Consider the following 27,357-nt stretch of genomic DNA (forward strand, 5'->3'; position numbering starts at 1 on the left):
ACAGTTAAGCGAACTATAGCTGTTGTAGGCATTCCATCGTATTAAAATCCTCCCCGAAATCGAGAGAAATTTCCTACCACTCGCAAAGGAGAGCTTAAAATGACCTAAGATACTCGTTAAAAATCTAAATAATTAGTTAACAACTTGAATTATTTTTCTAAATAAGTTTCTGCCCACAAAACTACGAAATAAGGATAGAAAAGTTAATTTAAGTGAACCTTGTTATGAGCTGAGGGAAGAGTACGGAACAGCTAATTGATTACGAGTGTTTTGCACGGGATTTGAGAACGATTCATCGTTTATAATAGTGTTTTTAGGCTATAAATATCGCGGGCAGGATTTCAATTCGACTTCGGTTGGGATTAGGAAATATCCGAAATTATCGATACCAGGAATAACCGGAGTGTCATGGCTTTTAAGAGGCGAGTTCGCTGAAAAACTGTTTAAAAGAACCGTCCGAACGAGTTCAACTCCGTGATCTGTCAAAAAACGTTTTCACCACCACCAGTTGACAGTTATCGGATCGTTTAAATTCGAATTTTAAATCGGAATATTTCGCTTTTAAAAATTTGGATATTTTAACCAGGACGATAGTAGCACAGGCCTAGTGCCCAAATTAGGGCAGGTATAGTTTTTATTAGCGCCCGTAATTTCATCGCTTCATATCTTCGGATTTTGGGAATAGATCCGAGAATTTTAAAAGTCAATGCCCGGATTTTTACAAGCGTTGTTTCCGCGGCGACCTGACTATTCTCATGGCCGCTACGACTCCTCAAAGTAGCAGCAGTCCGACTCCGTTAACGGCGACTTCGAAAACGAAGGACTCCGCCGTCGTCGTCAGTCCCGTGACTCCCGCTACGAATAAAGACAAACTGGCTGCGGCAGGTGACTTCGAATTCTCGTTGGACCGACTAGAAACGCTGACCACGATTGGTAAGTCTGAAATTTTGATTATTTTTCGGGTGCATGTTTTATTTTTACAGCCTGTTTTTAGACTTTTTCTCAAGGTATCTAAAAAATGGGGTTCAGAGCCTGATATCTAAACCCTTCACTATCTACTCTCCCTAGAGAAGTACCTCAAAACCTAGCCCCCCTTATTGTAAAGTCTTTGAACCATTGATCAGCCTAACTAGGTCGACTAGCTCTTTCTTGTCATTCCGATATCCTCTCCTCTCTCTTCTCTCTCCTCTCTCCTCTCACCTCTCCCCTCTCTCCTTTCCTGACTCTTCTCTCTCTTCTCTCACTTCTGTTTCTCCTCTTTCCTATCTCTTCTCCCCTGTTCTCTCTCTCCCCTTTCTCCTCTCCTCTCTCCCTCTCTCCCCTTTCTCTCTCTTCTGTCTCTCCTCTCTCACTTCTGTTTCTCCTCTTTCCTATCTCTTCTCCCCTTTCTCTCCTCTCTTTCTCTCTCTCTCCTCTCTCTCTCTCGTCTCTCTCGTCTAGTGTTGCTGGTGGTTGCTTTAGGTGTTTATATTATTAAATTAATGATGAAAGATTCACGTTATTCAGAGTTCATTAATTTTCAGTCTCAGAGCCTTAAAGCTTCCCTATTACTCCCCTCACTCCCCTCAGCCTACAGCTTCGTTCCCCTCACTTCCCCTTGCCCCTTCACTCCCCATTCAGCCTACAGCTTCCCCTCATTCCCCTCAGCCATTCACTCCCCTACAACTTCCCCCTCACCCCTTCACTCCCCTCGCTCCCCTCAGCCTATAGCTTCCCCTCACTTCCCCTCGCCCCTTCACTCCCCTCATCCGACAGCTCTCCCCTCAGCCCCTCACTCTCCTCAACCCCTCACTCCCCTCATCTATCCAAAAAGACGACAGCCTCCATCAAAATCCCCCTATGACATCATCAAATCGTATGTGAACTGTAGGCTAAGGCTGGCATTTTTAGGCGTACACGGTATTATTCTAAGTATCCTATAAACGCAGCTAATACATATTTCTAGAGAATGATCAGTATTTGTTGAGTCAGGTATTTTTACTCGAATGCGAAGAAAAGGGAAAAAGTAACGAAGTCTATTCCAGCGCAGGCAGATAGAGGCTTGTGTATATATCGTACAACGGCGCCGATGATCGCTTTATTTTCTCGGAAACTCTCTCAGTCTCTCTACCTTCTCTCTTACCTCCTCTCCTCTCTCTATCTCCTCTTCCTCCTCTTCGCTTCTTTCAGCTCTTCTATAATTCAGTAGGACATCTCATTGTGGATCTCATTTTACGTTTTCAACCGCACTCTACAATGCAGTTATCTCTGACTCTGATATTGGGAGTAGTTTTTTGGCTACTGCTGCGCTAAACGTCTCTTTTAAGATTGCTTGTGATATCGTAGGATAGTTGTGTAGACTGCCCAGGACTGGATCTCATAGACTGCCCAGGATTGGGTGCCATAGACTCCCCAGGACAGGGTCTCAGATTGCCCGAGATCGGGTGCCATAGACTGCCCAGGACAGGGTTTCAGATTGCCCAGTATCGGGTGCCATAGACTGCCCAGGACTGGGTCCGAAAGATTGCCCTGGATCGGATACCATAGACTGCCCATGACTGGGTCCTAAAGATTGCCCTGGATCGGGTACCATAGACTGCCCAGGACTGGGTCCGAAAGATTGCCCTGGATCGGATACCATAGACTGCCCATGACTGGGTCCTAAAGATTGCCCTGGATCGGGTACCATAGACTGCCCAGGACTGGGTCCTAAAGATTGCCCTGGATCGGGTGCCATAGACTGCCCAGGAATGGGTCTCAGATTGCCCAAGATCGGGCGCCATAGACTGCCCAGGACTGGGTCCGAAAGGTTACCCTGGATCGGGTGCCATAGACTGCCCAAGAATGGATCTCATAGACTGCCCAAGACCGGGTTTTGATACGCGTATCAGGTCTATTTGTCTTCCATAGATCAGGATCTAATAGGCCTAACTTAAGTCCAGTTTCATGATGAATTAAAACCATTTTCAGAATTTGATTCATCACTTTTTGTAAAAAAATAAATATTAACGATGTACCCCCTGAATTAGAATCTAAATTTGGACGAAGCCGGTCTCAATTATTCCATCCCCGTTCAAATGACAAAACCGAACGAAAATCAAACTCTTTTACCGAAAAACAATGGTTGTTTTTGCTCGACTTTTTGAGGTCGAATAAGAAAGCTGATAAAAATATAAATCGCGAGATAAAATGATGGAGTCGAGTGCAAATGTAAATCACCCGAGGTCGCGATTAGAAGCAATTGAAAAGTTTATCTATTTAATCGCGTCGAAGGCGGCCCCGATCGAGGCTATTTCGATGATCGAAACTAGACAAAACCGTTCCATATTTTTTATCAAGACCAGGGTCTTAAACGTATAAAGAATATTTATAGACTCTCCTACGACTAAAAATAGTTTTGAATTTCTAAAACGTTCGATCTGGTTTTTGTGCGTTGTCTATTTTTTGTCAGTTGTAAATAGCTCTTCGCGAAGTCTTTTCAAATATTGACTTCGTTTGAATCGAGAGACATGTGAAATGTTTTCTACGGGTATTCGCGGTAATTCTTTACCGCGTGGATAATGCGAAACGTCGCCGTGGAACAGGTTTTCTTCTCAGGGGGGGGGGGCGCGTTTTCCACCTTATAGGCCGACACTGTGACCTTTAAATTGGAAAGTGTTTGTATAACAGTTACATAAGCCCCTGAAAAATATGACAGATAACTAACTACTGTTTTGCTAACCTGACCCATTTCTACAGTTGTGTGGATGAGTGTTGATCCAGTTCCACAACTGTTTAGTTGACTGGATCCAGTTCCACGCTGTGTGGATGACTTGATCCAGTTCCACAATTGTGTGGATGACTGTGGATCCAGTTAAACAGTTTTGTAGGTTTTATTTTGCTCTGGCTCCAGATATTATCTATTATCCAGTATTATCTGAACCCGCGGATGTTTGGGTTTAGTTTTTTTAGCCTGGACCAAGTTCCTTTTTGCATTCATAGCCCGTGTGTGGTTTGTTTATACCAGGTGACCAGTTCTGGCCAATCAGAAGCTATGGTTAGTGGTCAATCTGCATATCAGATGTCTAACTCTGACCAATCACAAGCCTAGGTTTAGGGTTAGTGGTCAATCTGCATATCAGGTGACCAGTTCTGACCAATCAGAAGCTAGGGATAGGGTTAACAGTCAGGTGAATGTTGACATACAAATAAAATCAGTTCAAGTCCTTTGACAGCTTTACAGTTTGTCAATTACAGAATTGGGATTGACTGTGAATTGAGTTCCACAGTTGTGTGGATTTAATTTGAATCTGAATCTAGTTCCACAGTCATGTGGACCCCTTTAATTTGACTGTGAACTCAATTCCACAGTTGTATGGGTTTAATTCGACTATGAATCCAGTTCCACAGTTGTGTGTGGGTTTAATTTGTCTCTGAACCCAGTTGCACAGTTGTGTAAGTTAAGTTTGTCTCTGAACCCAGTTGCACAGTTGTGTAAGTTAAGTTTGTCTCTGAACCCAGTTGCACAGTTGTGTAAGTTAAGTTTGTCTCTGAACCCAGTTGCACAGTTGTGTAAGTTATGTTTGTCTCTGAACCCAGTTGCACAGTGTTGTGTCATGTTTTAACTTCACCCGGTTTATGGCCCTCTCTCTGAACTATCAATGTATTTGTGTCGTTTTCTATGAATTACATTCAACCATTAATTGCTTTTTTCTCCGATTTCGTAGAAATATTGATAATAAAAGACCCGCAAGTATTGATCCTGCGTTGACCTACAGTTAATCAATGCTGCTAGCTTCCATCACTATAGATACACAGTCAACAGATATAAATGTTTGATGCGGTATTTTTACTCTTTTTTTCAAACGCTTCAAAACAGTATTTCTATTACTTATTTTGACTTATCACTCTGCACCTTGACTCCCCTCCATTCTCAGGCTCTGGACCTTCTCGTTCTGGACCCTTCAGCCTCTCGGCCTGAACTACAAACACCAGACATTAGACATTAGTATCAACGCACTTTCATAAACTGATCGTCCACACTTCACATGTATTCAGTGCTTCACCTGAGACATTTTTGATTGAAAATGAACTACAAACACCAGATATTCGACATTTTATCAGCACACTTTCTAAAACTGATCGTCCACACTTCACATGTGTTCAGTGCTTCACCCGAGACATTTCTAATTGAAAATGAACTACAAACACCAGATATTCGACATTTTATCAGCACACTTTCTAAAACTGATCGTCCACACTTCACATGTGTTCAGTGCTTCACCCGAGACATTTCTAATTGAAAATGAACTACAAACACCAGATATTAGACATTTTATCAGCACACTTTCTAAAACTGATCGTCCACACTTCACATGTGATCAGTGCTTCACCTGAGACATTTCTAATTGAAAATGAACTACAAACACCAGACATTAGACATTTTATCAGCACACTTTCATAAACTGTTCGTCCACACTTCACATGTGTTCAGTGCTTCACGTGAGACATTTCTAATTGAAAATGAACTACAAACACCAGTTATTAGACATTTTATCAGCACACTTTCAAAAACTGATCGTCCACACTTCACATGTGTTCAGTGCTTCACCTGAGACATTTCTAATTGAAAATGAACTACAAACACCAGACATTAGACATTAGTATCAGCGCACTTTCAAAAACTGATCGTCCACACTTCACATGTGTTCAGATCTTCACCTGTTATTTGACACATTCGTTCAAATAATAATCATTGATTCCAATAGAATTGTGATCTGTATTTGTACATGTTATTGTTATAGGTATGTTTGACGGATCAAAGCAAATATTGCCATAAACCATAAACCAGAGTTTGCGTATAAAACAAATCAATACTTAAAAACCATCGATAATGTTATTTCTATACGGACTAGCATAGTAACATGATTCTAGTGTCACTGCTGTAGGATCCAACAGGTGTCGCGAGTGTGCAGTAGGACATCAACTACTGCGGCAATAGAGGATTCCACTTGTGGCAAGTGAGGATCAACTAGGTGTCGCTAGTGTACAGTACTACTGCTGCAATAGAGGATTCCACTTGTGGCAAGTGAGGATCAACTAGGTGTCGCTAGTGTACAGTACTACTGCAGCAATAGAGGATTCCACTTGTGGCAAGTGAGGATCAACTAGGTGTCGCTAGTGTACAGTACTACTGCTGCAATAGAGGATTCCACTTGTGGCAAGTGAGGATCAACTAGGTGTCGCTAGTGTACAGTACTACTGCAGCAATAGAGGATTCCACTAGTGGCAAGTGAGGATCCATTGATTGATATTTACTGTTTCAATCTAACAGTAATAAGAGCCGTTGTGTTGTATTACAGTGTTATTGGTTCTGTCAATTGTTTGTTAAATAAACCGCTGGTCTATGCGTATCTCATCGCTGAGACTGATTGAATGAAGAAGGATGAGGCTGCTGGTGCTGCTGCTGCTGCTGCTGCTGCTCCTGATGCGGCGAAAATGAACTAATTTGTTTCGCCCCCAATAATCAAGATGGGAAGATCTTATTGAGAAATTGATGATCGTATAGCTTTTAGGCGGTCATTCCAGATAAAAGGCCGCGCCCTATTACTAGTACAGCGCAGGAGCGTGGTGGTGGATGGGCTTAAGAGAGGGCAAAAAATACGAACCCCGGCCGCAGATCCGTCTTTGGTCTATTACACCTCCACCCGAGATTTCTTGGGCAGACAGGTAGCCACCCAACAGCTACCAGTCTACGTATTCAACCAATCAGATGCGTAACAAATCAGCCAGTGGAAAACAATGCATTTGATTGGCTGAATACATAGACTGGTGGCCGCTTAACGGCAACCTGTCCGCCCAAGAAATCTTGGGCAATGTATTGGACGAATGAAGGAACCAGGGTTTGTGTTGGCATGAGCCTCAGCGGGCGACAATCAAACCCTGGCAAGCGAGGATCAAGAGTTATCCCAGTGTTAAGTCGAGTCTTAAGGGGTAAAAGCTGAGTTGTGCATCTTATCAGTGGGATAAGCCGGTATATAATAAGACATGGCTATAAAAAGCACAATATAAACCGGTGTTGTCTCTGTGTGTGTGTGTGAGTGCGTCTAGGTGTATTGATACATAATACAGTAATAGATCACACACAGTTTAAAGGGCGTGGTTTGTTTCTATTATTTTTACACGCGCGGATGATGCTCCAGTGTAGTGCAGCGTAGTGCGATGTAGTGTAACTGGGTCACTGATTTACACTTTCAGCACCGCCAGTGATACACACACCGATGATGCTACAGCGTAGTGCGATGAAGTGCCGCGTAGTGCGATGTAGTGTAACTGGGTCACTGATCTACACTCTCAGCACTGCCAGTGATACACACACCGATGATGCTCCAGCGTAGTGCGATGTAGTGCAGCGTAGTGCGATGTAGTGAAACTGGGTCACTGATTTACACTTTCAGCACCGCCAGTGATACACACACCGATGATGCTACAGCGTAGTGCGATGAAGTGCCGCGTAGTGCGATGTAGTGTAACTGGGTCACTGATCTACACTCTCAGCACTGCCAGTGATACACACACCGATGATGCTCCAGCGTAGTGCGATGTAGTGCAGCGTAGTGCGATGTAGTGTAACTGGGTCACTGATTTACACTCAGCGCCGCCAGTGATACACACACCGATGATGCTCCAGTGTAGTGCAGTGTAGTGCGATGAAGTGCAGCGTAGTGCGATGTAGTGTAACTGGGTCACTGATCTACACTCTCAGCACCGCCAGTGACGGTGCATTATTTCTGTGTCTTGTCTGTTGTTTTTGAAAAGCAATTTTCTTCCGGCGCTGGTCGAATTATTTCAAAATTCGCAGCAGCAGCAGCAGCTATTATTAGTCTGTGACTGGAGTCGGTTTTCTGTCAACGGTTTCTGTCTATTTGAAGATTTCAATTTAAAACACGTAGGAACGGTCGTCGTATGAATTTGATGATGTCATATGCCGGGGATATTTAACGTAGGCAGATATCTTTCTTTTCTTTGATGATCTAAATATAGGAGGAATCGAGTTCATGTTTATCGATTGGCACGTAGTTATTTGATGATGTCATAAGGGGATTACGGAGGTGTATGATAATACCCACTCAGATGACAGTCTATTTTTAAAGACGTGTATGTATGTATATCTATGCGTGCGTATGGCTCACGTCGTTTCATCTCATTTCCTTAAATTATATACCTTTCTTACTAACTTCACCTCTATTTCTCTTTACCCTTCTCCCTCTCCCTCCCTTCTCTCCCTCTCCCTTCTCTCCCTTCTTTCTCCCCTCTCTCCCTCTACTCTCCCTCTCCCTTCTCTCTCCATTCTCTCTCCCTTTCCTCCGTTAATCTGCCTCTCTTCTCCCTCTTCCCCTCTCTCCCTCTCCCTCTGCCTCTCCCCTCTCCCTCTGCCTCTCCCTCTCTCTCCCCCTCCCCCTCTCTCTCCCTCTCCCTCTCTCCCTATCCCTCTCCCTATCCCTCTCTCTCCCTCTGCCTCTCCCCTCCCCCTCTCTCCCTCTCCCTCTCCCCACATTCTCTCCCTCTGCCTCTCCCTCTCTCCCTCTCTCTCCCCCTCCCTCTCTCTCTCCCTCTCCCTCTCCCACTCCCTATCCCTCTCTCTCCCTCTCCCTATCCCTCTCCCTCCCTCTCCCCTCTCTCCCTCTCTCTCTCTCTCTCTCTCTCTCTCTCTCTCTCTCTCTCTCTCTCTCTCTCTCTCTCTCTCTCTCTCTCTCTCTCTCTCTCTCTCTCTCTCTCTCTCTCTCTCTCTCTCTCTCCCCTCGTCTCTACCCCCTCACCACCGTTGATTGAGTAATGACTCATTGAGTGTAGCGAGTACATTGCCATTAGATCCTGCTCTATAATACATTGATTTTTCCTCTCTCTGTCTCTCTATCCGCGGTCCAACACGCGCACTGACGACAAGTTCCTCCTCGGTTCCCTCCGACATTATTTTTTAACCCGACCGACCGACGACCGACAGTTCGCAAGACGAGTTGTCGACGGGCAAAAAAATCTTTTGATGGCGAAGTTTCCGAAAATATCCTCAGCAGACGACGACGACTTTCATCTGCAGCTCTTTTTCTCAAACTGAAAATATCGATGAAAAGTTTGCGCTCCTCAATTTAAGTAGAAAAATTGATATAGCTGAACGCCCCCTTTTTTGCGCAACTATTTTCTGCAGTTTGTTCTAGAAAAGTTTCCAGATGTGAAAAAATCTTCGTGGTGGGGGGGGGGGTTTACCAGGACTTACAATAAACTGAGGTTCCTCTAAAAATCAGGTTTTGAATATAAAGCGTACGGATAGGTTTGTTGACAGCAAATTGATGATGTCATAGGGGGATTAACAGAGGCAGCCATCTTTGTAAATCACTAGGTAATTTGATGATGTCATAGGGGGATCGGTAGGTAAATGGGTGAACCCGGCATTGGGTTTTCGGCTTGACTTCGTAGATGAACCGCTTCCCGAAGTCTGAATTCGGATTATTTCTTCAGAGCGTCTGCCGAGCTTCCGCATTTTGTATACAACATACATAGATAACGGGTTCGAGTATCATTCGTTTTGAATATACAAGAAAACCGGGAGTTCCGCGAAAAAAGAACCGCGCATGCAGCATCGCAAGCAGCTTGCAGCGTGCACTCGTTACTGGGTGTATGTAAACCCACACCTGCGGCAAACTGGAAAAACATTCGCTAATCTATCGGGCCACCACGCAGCGCAGCGCGAGAAGGCATGGAAAAATATATATACCCGGTACTACAGGCCTTGACATGATTTCCGTGCGATGATTGCTGTTGAAAATAGACCTAGCTATCTCTCTGTGCGCGCTTGGTGTTTTTAATGATAATAACTCTTTATGCATAACTGGTTGAAATATGTTGATTGTCATCGGAACCGATGTGTCAGTATAGAAAACGAGTATGTGAAAGTCCGCCCCTGATGTTAGGCTGGTTTTTGAAAGTCATCCAGATAATTTCGTTCGTTAGGAACTTTTTGAGATCTTCTTTGCCAAAACTTCAATTTAACAAGTCCTGATTTGAACAAGAATCTACTGTATTTTTACACTGTATTTCACAAACTCTTACTCAGTATTTGACACCGACTCGGGGTAGAATTTTACCGGTCTCAACTTAACCGCAGTAAGAGACAGAGTCTACTGTATTTCACAAACTCTTACTCAGTATTTGACACCGACTCGGTGTAGAATTTTACCGGTCTCAACTTGACCGCAGTAAGAGACAGAGTCTACTGTATTTCACAAACTCTTACTCAGTATTTGACACCAACTCGGGGTAGAATTTTACCAGTCTCAACTTTACCGCAGTAAGAGACAGAGTCTACTGTATTTCACAAACTCTTACTCGGTATTTGACACCAACTCGGGGTAGAATTTTACCGGTCTCAACTTTACCGCAGTAAGAGACAGAGTCTATTGCATTTCACAAAATCCTCTCTCTCAGTCCCACATTGAGTGTATCTAGGATTGTCATGGTGCTGTAAGATTGTCGTGGTGTTGTAAGATTGTCGTGGTGTTGTAAGATTGTCGTGGTGTTGTAAGATTGTTGTGGTGCTGTTACTGTAAGATTGGACGCTGATTTGATTATATTTGATAGAATTACGTTTGCATTCAATTCCCGGTCGAAAATCAATTGAGGAGTTGACTGCGATATTGAGGGAGGGGAGAGAGGGGTTGGTGAGATAGAGAGGGGGAGAGAGGGACATGAGACGGAAGAAGACAGTGAGGGAGGGAGGTAGGGAGATGGAGAGACATGAGGATATTGAGAGGCAGTAGGTAGTGTTGAACATGCTGGGGTAGGTGGTTATGAAACCAGTTTCTGGAGCAGTGCTGGGGTAGGTGGTTATGAAGGCGACACCAGTAAAATGACTATGAAAATGTAATTAACGATTTCGAGGAAACCCACCTCCGTTGTGGAGCGGCGGAACCCCCGGGGGGGGGGGGGGAAGTCTAAATCTGAGAATAATCTATTGAAGCACGGTGTCTGCATTCTAGTAAATTAGATTGAGCTGAGAGAGACAGATGCAGGCAGGCGCAGGTACCTTACTCTGTTCAGCAACTTAACAACGCCAATAGCTATTTTTTTCTTAAGATAATTTTTCCTATGAATTATGCTCGTACTTTGTAAAATATTACCATATCAGCTATTTATTGATTTTTGTCAGAAGGTCTTAATTTTTAGTACTTTTATATTAGTCATCATAAAGTTCTTTCACATTGTGGAGCTGTTGGGTGCATCGCAGCGCTGTCGCGTTGCATTGAGATGCTGTTTGGTGCATCGCAATGTCATGTTGCATTGTGGTGCTATCTGCTACCTTTCAGTGCAATGTATTGTATTGCCACGTGTTACATTGTGGTGTTGTGGTGCCTGTCTGCGCGATGTATTGCAGTGCTGTGTTCCATCATGGTGCCTGTCTGCACAAGTATTGCAGTGTTGTGTTCCATCATGGTACCTTTGAGTGTGATACATTGTTGTGCCATGTGTTCCATCATGGTGCCTTTCAGTGCAATGCATTGCAGTGCCATATTGCACTGTGGTGCTGTGTGCTGCCTTTCAGTGCGAGGAATTGTATTGCCACGTGTTACATTATGGTGTTATGGTGCCTGTCAGTGCGATGCATTGCAGTGCCATGTGTTGCAAAATGGTACCTTTGAGTGTGATGCACTTCAGTGCCATGTGTTCCGTTGTAGTGCCATGTGGTGCAGCGTGGTGCTGCGTGTTGCTTTGCATAGTATTCATACTGCTCGACTTATATACCAAATATAATTTAACCTCAATTCTAGAGCCGATTATTATTCTGATATATGAACGTTCATTTCGGCGAAAATGTTTTTTGCGGTTATTTCTTCTTTTTTTTTGCGTTTCGACGAAGAAAAAGCAACTGTAAAATTTACGACGGCAACGTACGACTTCCTGCGTTCGGACTTTTATTACATCTTCGTTTTCCTCGTCGTCGCCCGTCCGCGGGCGGACGTACGCTTAGATTTATTTCAAGCATTAAATTGATTTATTCGCGATAATTACACACGAGCGTTGGTCGATGCTCCTGTTGGCGAGGGGCGCGGGGGTCTACATCAGACTGAAACCAGTCGACCGTGCCTGCGCCTTCATCTAGACCTGTATGCGATATTTGACTCTGAAATCTCAAAATACCCTGAAAATCAACGAGTCAGACATAAATTAAGAGATATCTGGTAACCTGGTCCCTCTACAACTTTCCCCTTCCCAAAGCTTTACTGATCTCTTCTCTTTCGCTATCATACAACCCTTCTTCGACACCCTCACCGCTCTCTCACTTATCCCATACCATCCTCTTCTCTCTCCCTCTTCTCTCTCCCTCTTCCCCTCCTCTCTCCTTTGTTCCCCTCTTCTCTCCTTGCTCCCAATCTCTTCTCCACTGCCCTTCTCTCTCCCCTCATTTCATTTTCTCTTCGATATCAAATGAATATTTCCGACGCGCCGCCGCTGCTGCTGCTGCTGCTGCTGCTGCTGCTATCACAACCGATATTTCACTGTTACGATTGACCGCTCTCTCGCCGGCGAGCTGAAGTCAGTCTGATAGGTTGCCGAGGGCGATGATTCGACAACACTCGCAATAAAAACACATCACATGAGAAACTGAAATAAAATGAACCAATTCAAGGGGCATTCTTTGCAGTCCGTGGGCATACACCATTTCTCATGGTATTCTCCAGTCAGTGGGGCATTCTCCAGTCAGTGGGGCATTCTCCGGTCAGTGGAGTATAATTCCCAGTTTTACAGCATAAGACCTTCACATGTCGACAGAGAATTTCTGAATGTCAGTTCAGGGGTGTGTGCCTGGGGTGTCTGTTAGGAGTTTGTGTGTCAGGGGTGTCTATTGGGGTATGTCTCAGGGGTGTATATAAGGGGTATGTGTCAGGGGTGTATATGAGGGGTGTGTGTCAGGGGTGTATATAAGGGGGTGTGTCAGGGGTGTATATGAGGGGTGCGTTAGTTGTTCAGTTTTGTAATCAGTGATATATATGATTGTATATTTGTAGGTACAGGAACGTTCGGTCGAGTTTTAATCAGTCGTCACAAGGAATCGAAACGTTATTACGCGTTGAAAGTTCTCGGTATAGCAGACGTCATCCGTTTAAAACAAGTGGAACACGTTAAAAATGAGAAAAATATCCTCGCTTCAATCAACCATCCATTCATAGTTAATCTGTAAGTACTGATTCTTTAATTATCTGAAATTTAGAAAATTCACTTGATTCAGTTCTACACTTCTGGACCCAGTTCCTCAGTTCTGAACCCGGTTCCATAGTTCTGGACCCAGTTCCACAGTTACTGAACTCAGTTCCGCAGTTCTGAACTCAGTTCTACTGTTCTGAACTCGGTTCCACAGTTCTGAATTCAATTCCACAGTTCTGAACTCAGTTCTACATTCACTGGACCTGGTTCTACAGTTACTGGACCCAGTTCCACAGCTACTGAACTCAGTTCCACAGTTCTGAACTCAGTTCCACATTTCTGAACCCAGTTCCACAGTTCTGAACTCAGTGCCACAGTTCTGAACCCAGTGCCACAGTTCTGAACTCAGTTCCACAATTCTGAACCCAGTGCCACAGTTCTGAATGCGGTTCCACAGTCCTGAACCGAGTTCCCCATTAACTGGACCCGGTTCCATAGTTCCCGAGTACTCTATATTGTCGTTTAGCTATACCTCTAAAGATCTTGTGAAAGTCAAAAACTGATTCCTAAATAAAAAACAGGACACACGAATTCAATCGTAGTCGTCTCGGAAAAATACAATGAAAGTTTTGTCCTGAAAATAAATATTCTTTAAATATCATCGAAACAGGTTCATCGCGCGACCTTTACAATCACTGACTCGTCTGTATAATAGCACCCCCCCCCCCACCCTACAATATCACCCCCCTGGATAGACGACGTATAGCGTCGTCGTATTGTTCGAGTAACTCACAATGAATTCCGTAGAAAAACAAATTTACTTTAAATGTTTTCATGAGAAAATATTTTTGAAAAACGGTGCACACAATACGAGCGCTAACGTAGACGCCAGTTTTATGTCGTCATAGCTGACGTCTTTCGTTGCTTTGTTGTTTTTGTTTTTTTTTATTTCTGGAATTTCGGGGTTTCTTTTAACGCGTATATTTATGAGGGGTTTATTGTGAATATAACGTGTATGAGACGATGAATTGTTGACAATTGGCTTTAATGATATCACTATCAGTGTGTCCCAGGGGGAGGGGGAGTGCTGATTGAGCTGCAGGTCTCTCTCTCTCTCTCTCTCTCTCTCTCTCTCTCTCTCTCTCTCTCTCTCTCTCTCTCTCTCTCTCTCTCTCTCTCTCTCTCTCTCTCTCTCTCTCTCTCTCTCTCTCTCTCTCTCTCTCTCTCTCTCTCTCTCTCTCTCCCCCTGTCTCATGTCTTGTCTCTAATCACAGTCATCAATTATCAGTGATCCTTCACGCAACTGGTTCACATTGATCAGCTTCAATTTGTTTTAAAGGTCACCGTGTGTTGTGAGGCAGACATTTCATCTCACTCCCCTGCCTCTCTAAGCCTTCCTCGGCCTCAATTAGCCTTCCTCGGCCTCACTTAGCCTTCCTCAGCCTCACTTAGCCTTCCTTGGCCTCGCTTAGCCTTCCTCGGCCTCAATTAGCCTTCCTCGGCCTCACTTAGCCTTCCTCGGCCTCACTTAGCCTTCCTTGGCCTCGCTTAGCCTTCCTCGGCCTCACTTAGCTCTCCTCGGCCTCACTTAGCCTTCCTCGGCCTCACTTAGCCTTCCTCGGCCTCACTTAGCCTTCCTCGGCCTCACTTAGCCTTCCTCGGCCTCACTTAGCTCTCCTCGGCCTCACTTAGCTCTCCTCGGCCTCACTTAGCCTTCCTCAGCCTCACTCTCTCATTCCTTACCTCTCTCATTCCCCTGCCCTCCCTCCATCTTTATACCTGCCTAACTTACATGCCCTTTACAAGGTCTATCCATAATATTGTTGAAAGAATGAATTCGTGACTGAACATTGAATTGATGCTGGCTGCGCGTTGTTTTACAGACACGCCTGTCAGTCTGTCAGCCTGTCAGCCTGTCAGCCTCACGGTTTATAGACTGTGTATAAATATTGATATATCAATATAAATCAATCTATTCGAGATTTAATCACTTAAACGTATCATCAGCCATCAATCAGTCAGTCAGTCAGTCAGTCAATCATCACTGCTAGACTAGACGTGCTTGAAAACAAGCAGCTGTAGCTGGTTTCATAAAGTACCACATGCAAGAAAACATATCGCTACTTTTCAACTCATTATTAACTTATTTAATTTTTTTCCCCTCAGTGAAGGTTTGCCCCATGGTTTGCCCAGTGGTTATTTGTCCCAAGGTTTGCCCCAAGGTTTGCCCAGTGAAGGTCTGCCCCAAGGTTTTCCCAGTGATTGTTTGCCCCAAGGTTTGCCGCGTGATTGTTTGCCCCAAGGTTTGCCCAGTGAAGGTTTGCCCCAAGGATTGCTCAGTGATTGTTTGCCCCATGGTTTGCCCAGTGAAGGTTTGCCCGGTGTCCAGTTTCACTAAAAGGTTTAGGCTAAAAAGATGATACCCAGTTATTATTAAGTAGTTTGGACGCGTTCCAACCTACTGTTTTATATACAAGCCACGAACACAGTTCGAGGTATAGGGGGCAATGTCGGCTTAGTTCAGTGCTTTGTACAGTTACACGCAGTGGGAGTAGAGCGCCGTTAATCCTCGACTATTCATGAAATTCACCATTTTGCCGTTAGGACAATAAAGCGTGTCAAGGTCATTCACTATATGGTAAATAGTTTGTTTACTTCATTAAAGTTTGACCCGATTAACTGGTGATTAAAAATTAGATCGTTAATCCGCAGAGTATGCGGGGTGGCGCCACTGACCTGGCTATCTCGGGGAATCGGGGAAAATCTAGAAGAAAATCGGTGAAAACTCTCGGGGAATTTGACAAATTTTGCTTAAAACCTGGAGATTCAGATAATGCTATCGACCACGCGTTTCTTTATCAGTCTCGTGATTTAATGAAGTTGAATGAATTGAAACATTTTAAAGCTAGAAATTTCTCTAATTCACCCTCAGGGAATTTTGTGTAATCACAAGAAAAACTCAGTGAATTGTAAATAGTGCAGAAGTAGCCGCCCTGGGTATCACTATATCACTAATACAACAGTGTCGTGTCTGATTAATAGACTATGTGTCATCAGAGGATTTATCGACGTGATTTACAGTCTAATTATTTGAAGATATCATCTACGGATTTACCGAGTCTGATCAGACTATGTCAGGGTTGGAGGTGGGGTGGGGGTGGTTCAGTCATGTAAAGGGGCTGGTAATCAGACTATGTCAGAGGGCAGGGACAGGGGTTTGCAATCAGACTATGTCGCAGGACAGGGGCTGGTAATCAGACTATGTCACAGGGCAGGGGCAGGCTGGTAATCAGACTATGTCACAGGGCAGGGGCAGGCTGGTAATCAGACTATGTCACAGGGCAGGGGCAGGCTGGTAATCAGACTATGTCACAGGGCAGGGGCAGGCTGGTAATCAGACTATGTCACAGGGCAGGGGCAGGCTGGTAATCAGACTATGTCACAGGGCAGGGGCAGGCTGGTAATCAGACTATGTCACAGGGCAGGGGCAGGCTGGTAATCAGACTATGTCACAGGGCAGGGGCAAGGGTTTGCAATCAGACTATGTCACAGGACAGATGCTGGTAATCAGACTACGTTACAGGGCAGGGGCAGGCTGGTAATCAGACTATGTCACAGGGCAGGGGCAGGCTGGTAATCGAACTATGTCACAAGGCAGGCACAGGAGGGGAAGGTCAGGTGTATATAAGTAGTTTGTTTACTAGTGTCAGTTTAAGGTTCAGTGATCACTGAAGTTATATCATGTACATTCTATAGTCAGTGATTAGGCCTATTATAATGATTATATGACCTTATATGACATGATTATACAACCTACTCTATTCATATTCAACCATTCATATCAGCTGCCGGGCATCGATCCCCCTATGACATCATTGTATTCATCTACCCTTCTAGAATCGACGTCCCTCTACTAGTAATTCGGATCTCTAGACCCTTGCTTCGTACATATGAATCCCCCTATGACATCATCAGTGACACTAGCGTCTCGATAACAAGATGGCTGCCTGTATAATTACCCCTTTGATAATCACTGAATTACAATGATTTGTAGGGATATCGATCTTTCGAGGCAAGAGGGTTTACTATAAATCCCCCTATGACATCATCAAAATCAGTGCCAGCAGTTGGTCAAAAGTTAAAGATAACCAATGGATAAACACCATAGTAACAATGAAGTCATATTTGTCACTATTTCAGCTATCTTATGGTAACCAACTTTTGAGCAAACGGCCTTCAGACATAACGGTTTACTATGATTCCCCCTATGACATCATCAAAATCAGGGGCTGCAGTTGCTCAAAAGTTAAAGATACCCTGCAGTTAAATACCACAGTAAAAATGAACTTCTAATTGCCACTATGTCAACTATCTACCGGTTAACTCCTACTAACTTTTGGGCGACCGGCCTTCGCCGGCCTGAATATTAATGATTAATTATCGTTTATATTTTGTAGAATTTGGGCTCATCACGATTCGACGTTTTTATACATGTTACTGGAGTATGTACCGGGCGGTGAACTGTTCACGTATCTACGTAACGCCGGGCGGTTCAGTAACGCGACCGGTAACTTCTTCGCCGCTGAGATCGTCTCGGCCCTCGAGTATCTGCACGCTCTCAGTATCGTTTACAGGGATTTAAAACCGGAGAATCTGTTATTGGATCGAGACGGTCACGTGAAAATTACCGATTTCGGATTCGCCAAAAAGTTGGTCGATAGGTAAGTGTGACTCCCCCGGGGGGTAGAGTCGACTCCAAGAGTCATTTCCGTCAGGGGGAGATTCAATGTGTTTGTGTTTAAAAAGAAATTGGATTCAGTTCCGCTGTTGCCGGACCCAGTTCCACATCGGAACCAGATTCCACAGTGTAAAGGATTGATTTGACTCTAAATCCAGTTCCACAGTTATGAATCCAGTTCCACAACTCTGAATCCAGTTCAACAGTTAACTCTGAATCCAGTTCCACTGTAAACTCTGGATCAAATTCCACAGTTAACTCTGAATCCAGTTCCACTGTAAACTCTGGATCAAATTCCACAGTTAACTCTCAATCCAGTTCCACAGTAAACTCTGAATCCAGTTCAACAGTTATGACACCACTTCACCCATAGAGTCCATGTTCCACAGTTAACTGAATCCAGTTCCACAGTTAACTGAATCCAGTTCCACAGTAAACTCTGAAACAAGTTCCACAGTAAACCCTTGATCAAATTCCACAGTTAACTCTGAATCCAGTTCCACAGTAAACTCTGAATCCAGTTCCACAGTAAACTCTGAAACAAATTCCAGATTTTCGAAGATTAAACGTCGTCAATTTAAGACGAGGCGAACATCAATTTCTGCCACGGGAATTTCTATTCTAAATCACGCATAAAAATACATCATTTAAACATCATCGGTTTCTATATACGCGTGCGTGCGTGTGTGTGTGTATTCGTTTATGTTGTCACGGTGATCGTTGCTATGTAATTTTGTCATCGTTACTATGGTGATGTTGTCGTTCATTGTTGGCAGTTTCTCGTTGACGACGCGGAAAATTCATGCAGGCAGGTAATCGTGCGCATGGGTGTTCATCGTGAATTCCGATCGATAGATTTTTAGTTTTCGTAGATATATTTTTTTTTTTTTCGTTCACGGTTTTCGAAAGATGTCACATGTGAACTCACCTGACACAGTTACAGGGTCCCTACGTACCGATTTCTTGAAAACTCCTTCAAAAAATGGAAAATGTTTTTAAATGTGCTCAAAACTTCTTTAATTTGAGCAAAAAGCCTGAAAATCCTTCAAAACTTCTTCAATTTTGAGAATTAGGTAATTAGAAATGTTTATCTAGTTTGTAGTTGTACAGGGGCCAGTTGCACAGTCGTGACTTAAGTCCGAAAGTGGTCTTAGATCTTAAGACTGATCTTAAGTTGTTAGATTGTCTATAGAATTAAGTTTGTCTTAAACTGGTCTTAAGTCTAAGCCATGACTATGCAACTGGCCCCAGTAGACTTCGCCTAAATTGATACAGTTTGGACCTTGATTTGTGTTTATCCAATCAGGCGGTTACCAAATTAGAAACCGAGTTTAGGTAGTGTATAGGATAAAAATGTGTTTACAATATATACCGTACCGATTTAGGAGGAGTTAACAGAGGCTTCCTCGAAATTCGAAATTTTCTGTTTAAAACGGCTTATATCCAGGAATGACCGGTCTGTAGGGATCCTGTGTCGGTTCCTCCGCGTGTTTTTTTTGTAGAAAATGTAGATTAATTTTCGTTTTCAAGTTTTTGAAACGTGTCATAAATAGCACCGGCTATAGTCGCATGTAAACTCACCTGCCAGTGGTCAGTTCCTCCGTCTGCTCCTCCTCAGTTGCCGCAGTCAGTTCCTCCGTCTGCTCCTCCTCAGTTGCCGCAGTCCGTTCCTCCGTCTGCTCCTCCTCACCTGCCAGCAGTCAGTTCCTCAGTTGCCGCAGTCGGTGTTTGACATTTTCCCGACAACTCGTGTAATCACCGACGGCAACGACGACGACGACGATGATATCCGTCGCCGTGGTGATGACTGTTGCTGACGTGTAATCGTCGCTGGTAATCACTCGCCGGTAATCCCGTCAACACGCCTTAAAAACCGTCGCCTATTTCTCGAATTAGACGCGGATTTTTTTCCCGTCCCCTTGAGATCACATATCATCCTGAGGTCAAACGAGTGCGTTAACCCTTTCACGCCCGTGTCCTTATTTCGAATTTTAAAACTTTTTGGATTTTTTATCTTTGATCGCGTCGGTTTTTATCGCAACCATTTTCCGAGAGCTCGATTACTGCCACAAAATATCAAAACGATCTCAAAATCAGAATCATTTCTAGTTCATTTTCGATTGAACTTCTATTTTTGATGTCTGAAAAAGGTATTTATTTGGTATTTTCAGACCTGCGGTCGGTTGCATAGTCATGACTTAGACTTAAGACCAGTCTAAGCTCAATTTGGTTCTATAACCAAGCTAACAACTTAAGACCAGTCTAACTTATCATTTTAGTTCTATAACCAATCTAACAACTTAAGACCAGTCTAAGCTCATTTTAGTTATAAAGTCAATCTAACAACACATTTAAGACAATAATAATTTTCTTAATAATTTATATGATATAAAGACCAGTTTTGTGCAACTGGCCCCTGCTGACTAGGACTACTATTTTGAGCGTAGTTTCTACGCTTCTTAAAACCCAACTGTTTTATCTGTATCCAGTGCCAGCAGTCTTCACCGCGGCCTAGTTTTATACATAGCGACCTTGACACAGTTCCGAAGTTCGCGCAGTTAAATTCGACTTTTCAGTTGAAATACATATACGATATTTCGACTCGTAAAGTCAAATCTGAATCGGGAATCGTAGAGAACTGTGATTCATTGTTAATAATTCGAACCCCTGCGGGCTGAGTAACGGAACTCTTTCGTAACGCAGATTATTACATTTACGGAAGCCCGAGGGCCGCGTGTTCTCTCTAATACAGTTATCGTACGCTGTTTATTCTGACCGGGCTTAATTTCCAAACATTAGCTTAAATTGGTCTTACGATTAGGTCTTGTCCGAGTCCCGATTTGTGAGATTGTTTTCATTAAAACCGAAATCAGCTATTAGACCGGTCTTTTAACCCTTTCAGTGCTGACTGATAAATACCTAAGTGTTGCAGATAATGTTACCTAAGTGTTGCAGATTCCACCATAATGCAGTGTATAACTTTATTGCATCTACACCCCAGTGCGGTGTATCTTTAGTTACTAAAATTTCACTTACAGGTGCTGCCATCTTGCATTAGGGATAGAAACCATTTTACTAATTAATCAATACACCGTGATGTATTAGCAAAGTGCATCACCGATTTATACTCCGCACTGCGGTGTAGACGTGCTGAAAGGGTTAATATCGTGTTCTTTTTGCATTTCCTGAAAGTAACCAGCTTAAACCAGTTTCAAGTCTGTTAATCTGTTGAGAGATCAGTTTGTAATATTTCAAATCGCATCATTGCTACCTACGCATATCTCACAGAAGTTAACAGCAATTTCAGTAGATATTTTAATCATGGCATGGCATTTGATTTCGGTAGTCATTAATGATTTATAGATGATTAATGGAAATTTTTAACTCGATTCTGATATTTCTAACTGACACTAATTTACTGAAAGTATTCATAGTGCACATGACCCCTACAGTGAGTCAGTCCCATTTGTGAATTTTTTTTCAATTTTCAAAAAATATTCATTTTCATCAAACTAATTCTGTTGAAGTCCCACATTCAGGTTTTAGAGCCATAATTTCTAGTTATCCGTTTAACCCTTTCAGTGTGTCTACACCGCAGTGCAGTGTACGAATCAGTGATGGGTTTTGCATAGTGAAATACTAGTAACTAACGATACATCGCGCCGTGGTGTAGACGCACTATAGTGGTACGCCAGTTATTCAACACTATAGGGCGGAATTTTTCAAAATTTTCAAACTATCTCCAGCACTATAGGGTATTAATTAGCCAGCACTGAAAGGGTTAAGTTTGGGTCCGGTTGAATTCTACTTCATTTAATGATTACCCGTGATTTGACGAAAACAAAATTCTGGCCGATTATAGAGAGCGTAATTTCTTTTAACTCAGTCAAGGTTGCGTTGTCCCGTTGACTCGGGTCAAGGTCGTATTGACTAGGTCAAGGTCGTGTTGACCGTAGCAGATGGACGCGAAATTAGCGAAATCATCGCCGCGGTAACCGGCGAACGTGTATTGTTGATTACCTCGTTAACGCGTATCGTCAAAGAGACGGCGATCGCGAGAAAATGTCGGCCGGTCTCCGTCTGCTTACGGATGATCGGTCGTCTGCTCGAAATGCCATCATTACCGCTGAATTAACTCCGAGGTCATCCTCAGCTGGGTCCGGTTTCTCGTAAAGTTCATAGCTTAAAACGGTTCGGTTTTCAATCCGTTGAAATCGAGTTTTTGAAACCTCGGTTTTTATATTTCACGAAACTCGAGCCTAAGTATTGATTGTTTTGAATAATTTATTGGTTATTTCGAAATGTTTGCTCAAGCGCGGAATTCGAAGATCTCGACCACAACTCCCCGTGGAGCAGGGAGGGGGGTTTACTCCCCGTGGATGAGGCACGTTCGGTGGTTAATGGTCTCTCTAATCCGGCGATCTGTGAGTTTAGTTCCGCGCGCCGCGTCGTCCCGAGGGGGTTTTTCAATCTGGGAACCAGTTCCGCGGCTTGAAAGCTTCGACCGGTGATTCAATTAAAACAATTGATGAAGTGAATTCGTCGCCGTTATGAATGTATTCAGCGCGCGACTCGAGTCGCGAGATCGTAGAAACAACGGATTTAGACGGATTATACTCGAGATTTATGAAATTAATCCGGTTTATGAGGAATCATCGTCGCTCCCGACGGTTAATCAGGATTAGATATAAATCTGTGGTCGATGCTCGAGATCGGTTTGAGGTGATCTCGTGGATCGACCTCTGAATACAGTTCCACCGTTATTTGACCTAGTTCTACGTTATCAGATCCAGTTCCACAGTTTATGAACCCAGTTCCACAGTTAATGAACCCAGTTCTACAGTTCTGGACTCAGTTCCACAGTTGTGGACCCAGTTCCGCAGTTCTAGACTCAGTTCCATAATTTGTGGACTCAGTTCCACAGTTCTAGACTCAGTTCCATAATTAGTGAACTCAGTTTCACAGTAAATGGTGCCTGATGCCATTTGTCTCAGTAACCGTAAGTGTGAATTTTTTTAGTTTGAAATTAGTACTAAAAGAATCAAACTATGAACTGTGGAACAGAGTCCAGAAAAACCGCTGCTTGACATAGTCAAATTCCATTCATTTGTTAATCAAAAAACGTTTATTTGTGTTGTATATATTTGTAGGACATGGACGTTATGCGGGACGCCCGAATATCTAGCTCCGGAAATCATACAGAGTAAAGGCTATAACAAGGCAGTCGATTGGTGGGCGTTGGGTATACTAATATATGAAATGTTAGCTGGGTAAGTTTCGAAAAATATTCCTCAAAAATTACCTCAAAGAAATACATTTTCTAATTGATGAAATGATTGTAATGACTTGAGTACCAGGAAGTGAAATATTCTATAAAAAAAAAGTTCAAAAACTGGTGACTGAAATTGAAATGTCTTGTAAAATGCAAAAATCGTTGATAAATTGGTCATGAATTTATTTAGGCAATTAATCCATTTCCGTATTTTCCAGTTATCCTCCGTTTTTCGATGATAATCCGTTTGCGATTTACGAAAAGATTTTATCAGGGAAAGTCGAATGGCCAAAACAAATGGACCCGATAGCCAAGTACGTAAGCTTAGGACTCCGGAGACTTTCTGTAGTGCTACGGACTCTGAACACCTCAGTTGTGTGGGTTTAAATTGATTGTGAAACCAGTTCCACAGTTGTGTGGGTTTAATTTGACTCTGAACCCAATTCCACAGTTGTGTGGGTTTAATTTGACTCTGAATCCAGTTCCACAGTTGTGTGGGTTTAATTTGACTCTGAACCCAGTTCCACAGTTGTGTGGGTTTAATTTTACTCTGAACCCAGTTCCACAGTTGTGTGGGTTTAATTTGACTCTGAATCCAGTTCCACAGTTGTGTGGGTTTATTTTGACTCTGAACCCAGTTGTACAGTTGTGCTGGTAGTCAAATTTGAACCAAACAACTGCGGAATCAGGTCGTGATTTTTAATCAAATGCATTTAAAAGAGGCTTTTATTGTCATAAATCTACAAAATTGGCTCGATGTAGATATTAGTTCCGTTTCTAACTACCAGGCGGCAGCACCAGCTTGTCTACATCTGTTCTCTAGTTATTCGTGTATAATTTCTGTTTTTTGTCCGACGTTGCAGAGATTTAATCAAACGGTTGCTGGTTCCCGACCGGACTAAACGATCAGGAAATATGAAGGTAATTTGTCAATTGTTAGGTTAAACGAAATCTACAACGTGTTTCGGGAAAACCTGGAAAACATTTAGGGAATCGGAGAAATCTAGATAAAAATCAAGAAAAACTGAGGCAATCTGAGAAATCTAGAAAAAAAATCAAGAAAAACATTCAGGGAATCAGAGAAATCTAGAACAAATCAAGAAAAACTGAGGGAATCAGAGAAATGTAGAAAAAAAATCAAGAAAAACACATGGAATCAGAGAAATCTAGAACAAATCAAGAAAAACTCAAGGAATTTACGAATTTTCCCAAAATCCAGGAAACTCATGGAATTCAGACCATGCTATTGACCGTGTGTTTCTTTATCAATACGTGATTCAATGAAAAATGATTGCATTGTAAATATTTTAAACCTCGAAATTTCTCTGATTCACTCTCAGGGAATTTTGTATAATCACATGAAAAAATCAGCGAAAGTTCAAGGTATTTGTAAATGGGTGGAAAGTGCGAAACCCAATGAATAAGACTGAAAGGTATTTTAACACGATATCCATGGTGATGATGATTATGATTATTTTCTGCTGATTGTTGTAGAACGGATCGGAGGACGTTAAGAAACATCGATGGTTTAAACATATCAACTGGGACGATGTTATCGCCAGACGTCTGCAGGTAATAAACACCGATCTTCACCCTTATTGACACCGGTTCTGTGCGACCTTCAGGCTCTACTTGGGAACTGACAAATGTTCAGTGACCAGATCTTCAACATTTTGACGCACTAAGTGAGGATTGAGGACTGAATAAGGATTCTTTGGGGATCACAGATGGGCCATGTGGATGTGGGTTGACTGTTTGACTACTTTAAAGATCAGGGGGGTTGTTAACAGATTGTGAGGATCTGGCCATTTGTTTAAGGACTCCGGGGTTACTATCAGGGGTTGGAAGTAACGTCGAATAAGAACTCGATGTGGGGATTATGTGACTGTTCACGGATCAGGGGGCTGTAACCCGGGTCCGGTTGCATAGTCATGGCTTAAACTTTAAACCAGTCTAAGACCATTTTAATTCTATAGGCAATCTTACAACTTAAGACCAGTCTAAGACCAACTTAGTTCTATAGACAATCTTACAACTTAAGACCAGTCTAAGACCAACTTAATTCTCTAGACAATCTAACAACTTAAGTCCAGTCTTAAGACCACTTTTGGACCTAAGTCACTACTGTGCAACTGGGCCCTGTAGCCTACAGTTTAACTGATCGCTCTAATATTATAGTCATTCTCTATATTTGCAGCCACCGATAATTCCTCGTATCACTCACGAGGGCGACACTCGCTGTTTCGATAACTATCCCGAGGACGACTGGCATAAAAAACCGCAAGTCGGACGAGCCGATCAGGATGCGTTTATCGACTTCTAACGGCGACGGCGACGACCGTGAAAATAGACAAACAATCGATTTATACGAAAATATGAAAATACTCTCGCAAAACTCTTCGCGAACGAGGAGCGATATATTTTTGATATATCGAAACGGCAGACGGATTTTCGTATATAAGTAGCAGCGCCCTCTATAATAGAGAGAGAGAGAATACGAAGCAGACGACTTCGATGAATGAAAATCGTGTTTTGTAAAATTGAATATATATGTTTTTTTGATGTAAGAAAAATACCGTTGTTTTTCCGACGGACGGAACTCGCACCAAGTGCCTCAAAACGTTTCTTATCCACGCTTTTTCTGCCCGGTTTTTTCGTAAAATTGAATCAATAATCGGTTAGCAAACGCCCCCTGGTGGTGCGTTTATTGATTAGGGAGATCGTCGCGAAAGGGGGCGATTTATGACGGTGATTTTTATAACAATCTTCATGAAACTTAGGCCTGAAAATGTCTACCTTGCCCTTACTGAAATGATATGGATGCCTCCACAAATCCCCCTATGATATCATCGCAAGGCTTAGCGATTTGATCCGTAGACCTTTCTAGAAAAGATGGCTGTAGCTTTCGATCCCCCAATGACATCACAACTATGGATATGCTGATTGTATCTATAGACTATAACACAAGACATGGGTCTACCCCTGTAAATCCCCCTATGACATCATCAAAGTCCCACTACTAGTTTGATCTATAAATCCTTTTAGAAAAGATGACTGCCTCCATCAATCCACCTATGACATCACTGGTTACCATAATCGATGAAGTCTGGTATGGTTAATGAATCAAATCCACTGGACAGTCTGATGATGTCATAGGTGGAAGTATGAAGGCAGACTTCGCTCCTAACAATCTGTGTATAGCTGCAGGATAACTTTTTATGCGTTGAAATTTTTGGTGGAATTTTGGTTTCGGGGTTGATGTGTTTTGCTAAATGTCGCTAATATTGATATCGGGCATTGATTAGTATTTATGTCATTATTGAGTTGAATTAATTTGTTTATTTATTGTCAAGGCAGCTGAACCGGGTTTTAATTTTCTTTTCATAAAAGACATGTACGTAATAATACTTGATATGCGGATCATTAGCCAAAACAAGATTCCATTTCCACCCAGTTCCACAGTTGCGCGAGTTTAACTCGACTCTGAATCCAGTTCCACACTTGTGTGGGTTTAATTTGACTCTGCATCCAGTTCCACAGTTGTGTGAGTTTAATTGTTCCACTGTTGTGCGGGTTTGATTCAACTCTGAACCCAGTTTCACAGTTGTGTGGATCTAATTTGTCTCTGGTTCCAGTTCCACAGTTGTGTGGAGTTAATTTGTTTCTGTATCCAGTTCCTCAGTACTGGTTCGAGTTATGACTCTTGATTACAATAATAAGAATATTCTGTGATTTTGTTTGTGCCATATTCAATCTCCCTCCTCTCTCCCCTCTCCCCCCACTCCTCTCCCTCTGCCCTCTCTCTTAGTTTGCATAATTTCAGGTTTTCTGTTCAAATGAACCAAGTATCTATCGATCTATATTCATATACTGTTAACGCTTGACTAAATATATTTACGTTCAAATCTATATTTTTTCCGCTTCTGAGGCGCCAACCGTCCGACCGAATTAGTAACAATAAATACCGGACACGCGGGTGGGATTTACGTTCGGAACCGGGATTTATTTAATCCCGACTATTTAGCTATCCGTCTGTTACATTTAGTCTGTATATTGTTGTTATTATTATTATTATTATTATTATTATTATTATTACTATTGAAAGTCCCGTAGATGGTGAACCCTGGCAAGCGAGGTTTTAAACTTTATAGAACATAAAATCGCTTGAATAATTAGAAGAAAAATAACAAAA

At 42.8% G+C, this 27,357-nt stretch overlaps 1 protein-coding gene across 1 annotated transcript; it reads left to right on the top strand.

The window, feature by feature from the left end:
• The first annotated feature begins 268 nt into the window (after nucleotides 1-268).
• On the top strand, nucleotides 269-27,357 carry LOC141910774 (cAMP-dependent protein kinase catalytic subunit 3-like). Its single transcript, XM_074801563.1, has 8 exons — nucleotides 269-933; nucleotides 13,020-13,188; nucleotides 17,613-17,876; nucleotides 23,044-23,163; nucleotides 23,384-23,479; nucleotides 24,029-24,086; nucleotides 24,660-24,737; nucleotides 25,363-27,357. Exons 1-8 carry the CDS (start codon nucleotides 756-758, stop codon nucleotides 25,486-25,488), a joined length of 1,089 nt encoding a protein of 362 aa, XP_074657664.1. The 5' UTR covers nucleotides 269-755; the 3' UTR covers nucleotides 25,489-27,357.

The sequence above is a fragment of the Tubulanus polymorphus genome, chromosome 9, assembly GCF_964204645.1.
Source record: "Tubulanus polymorphus chromosome 9, tnTubPoly1.2, whole genome shotgun sequence".
NCBI lineage: Eukaryota > Metazoa > Nemertea > Palaeonemertea > Tubulaniformes > Tubulanidae > Tubulanus > Tubulanus polymorphus.

What these genes read in the sequence shown, in the direction of transcription:
- LOC141910774 (XM_074801563.1), top strand. Translation starts at nt 756, where the DNA reads ATGGCCGCTACGACTCCTCAAAGTAGCAGCAGTCCGACTCCGTTAACG. An exon ending in GCCAAAAAGTTGGTCGATAG is followed by an intron (nt 17,877 to 23,043) that starts GTAAGTGTGACT and finishes ATATATTTGTAG; the next exon opens with GACATGGACGTTATGCGGGA. An exon ending in AACGATCAGGAAATATGAAG is followed by an intron (nt 24,087 to 24,659) that starts GTAATTTGTCAA and finishes TGATTGTTGTAG; the next exon opens with AACGGATCGGAGGACGTTAA.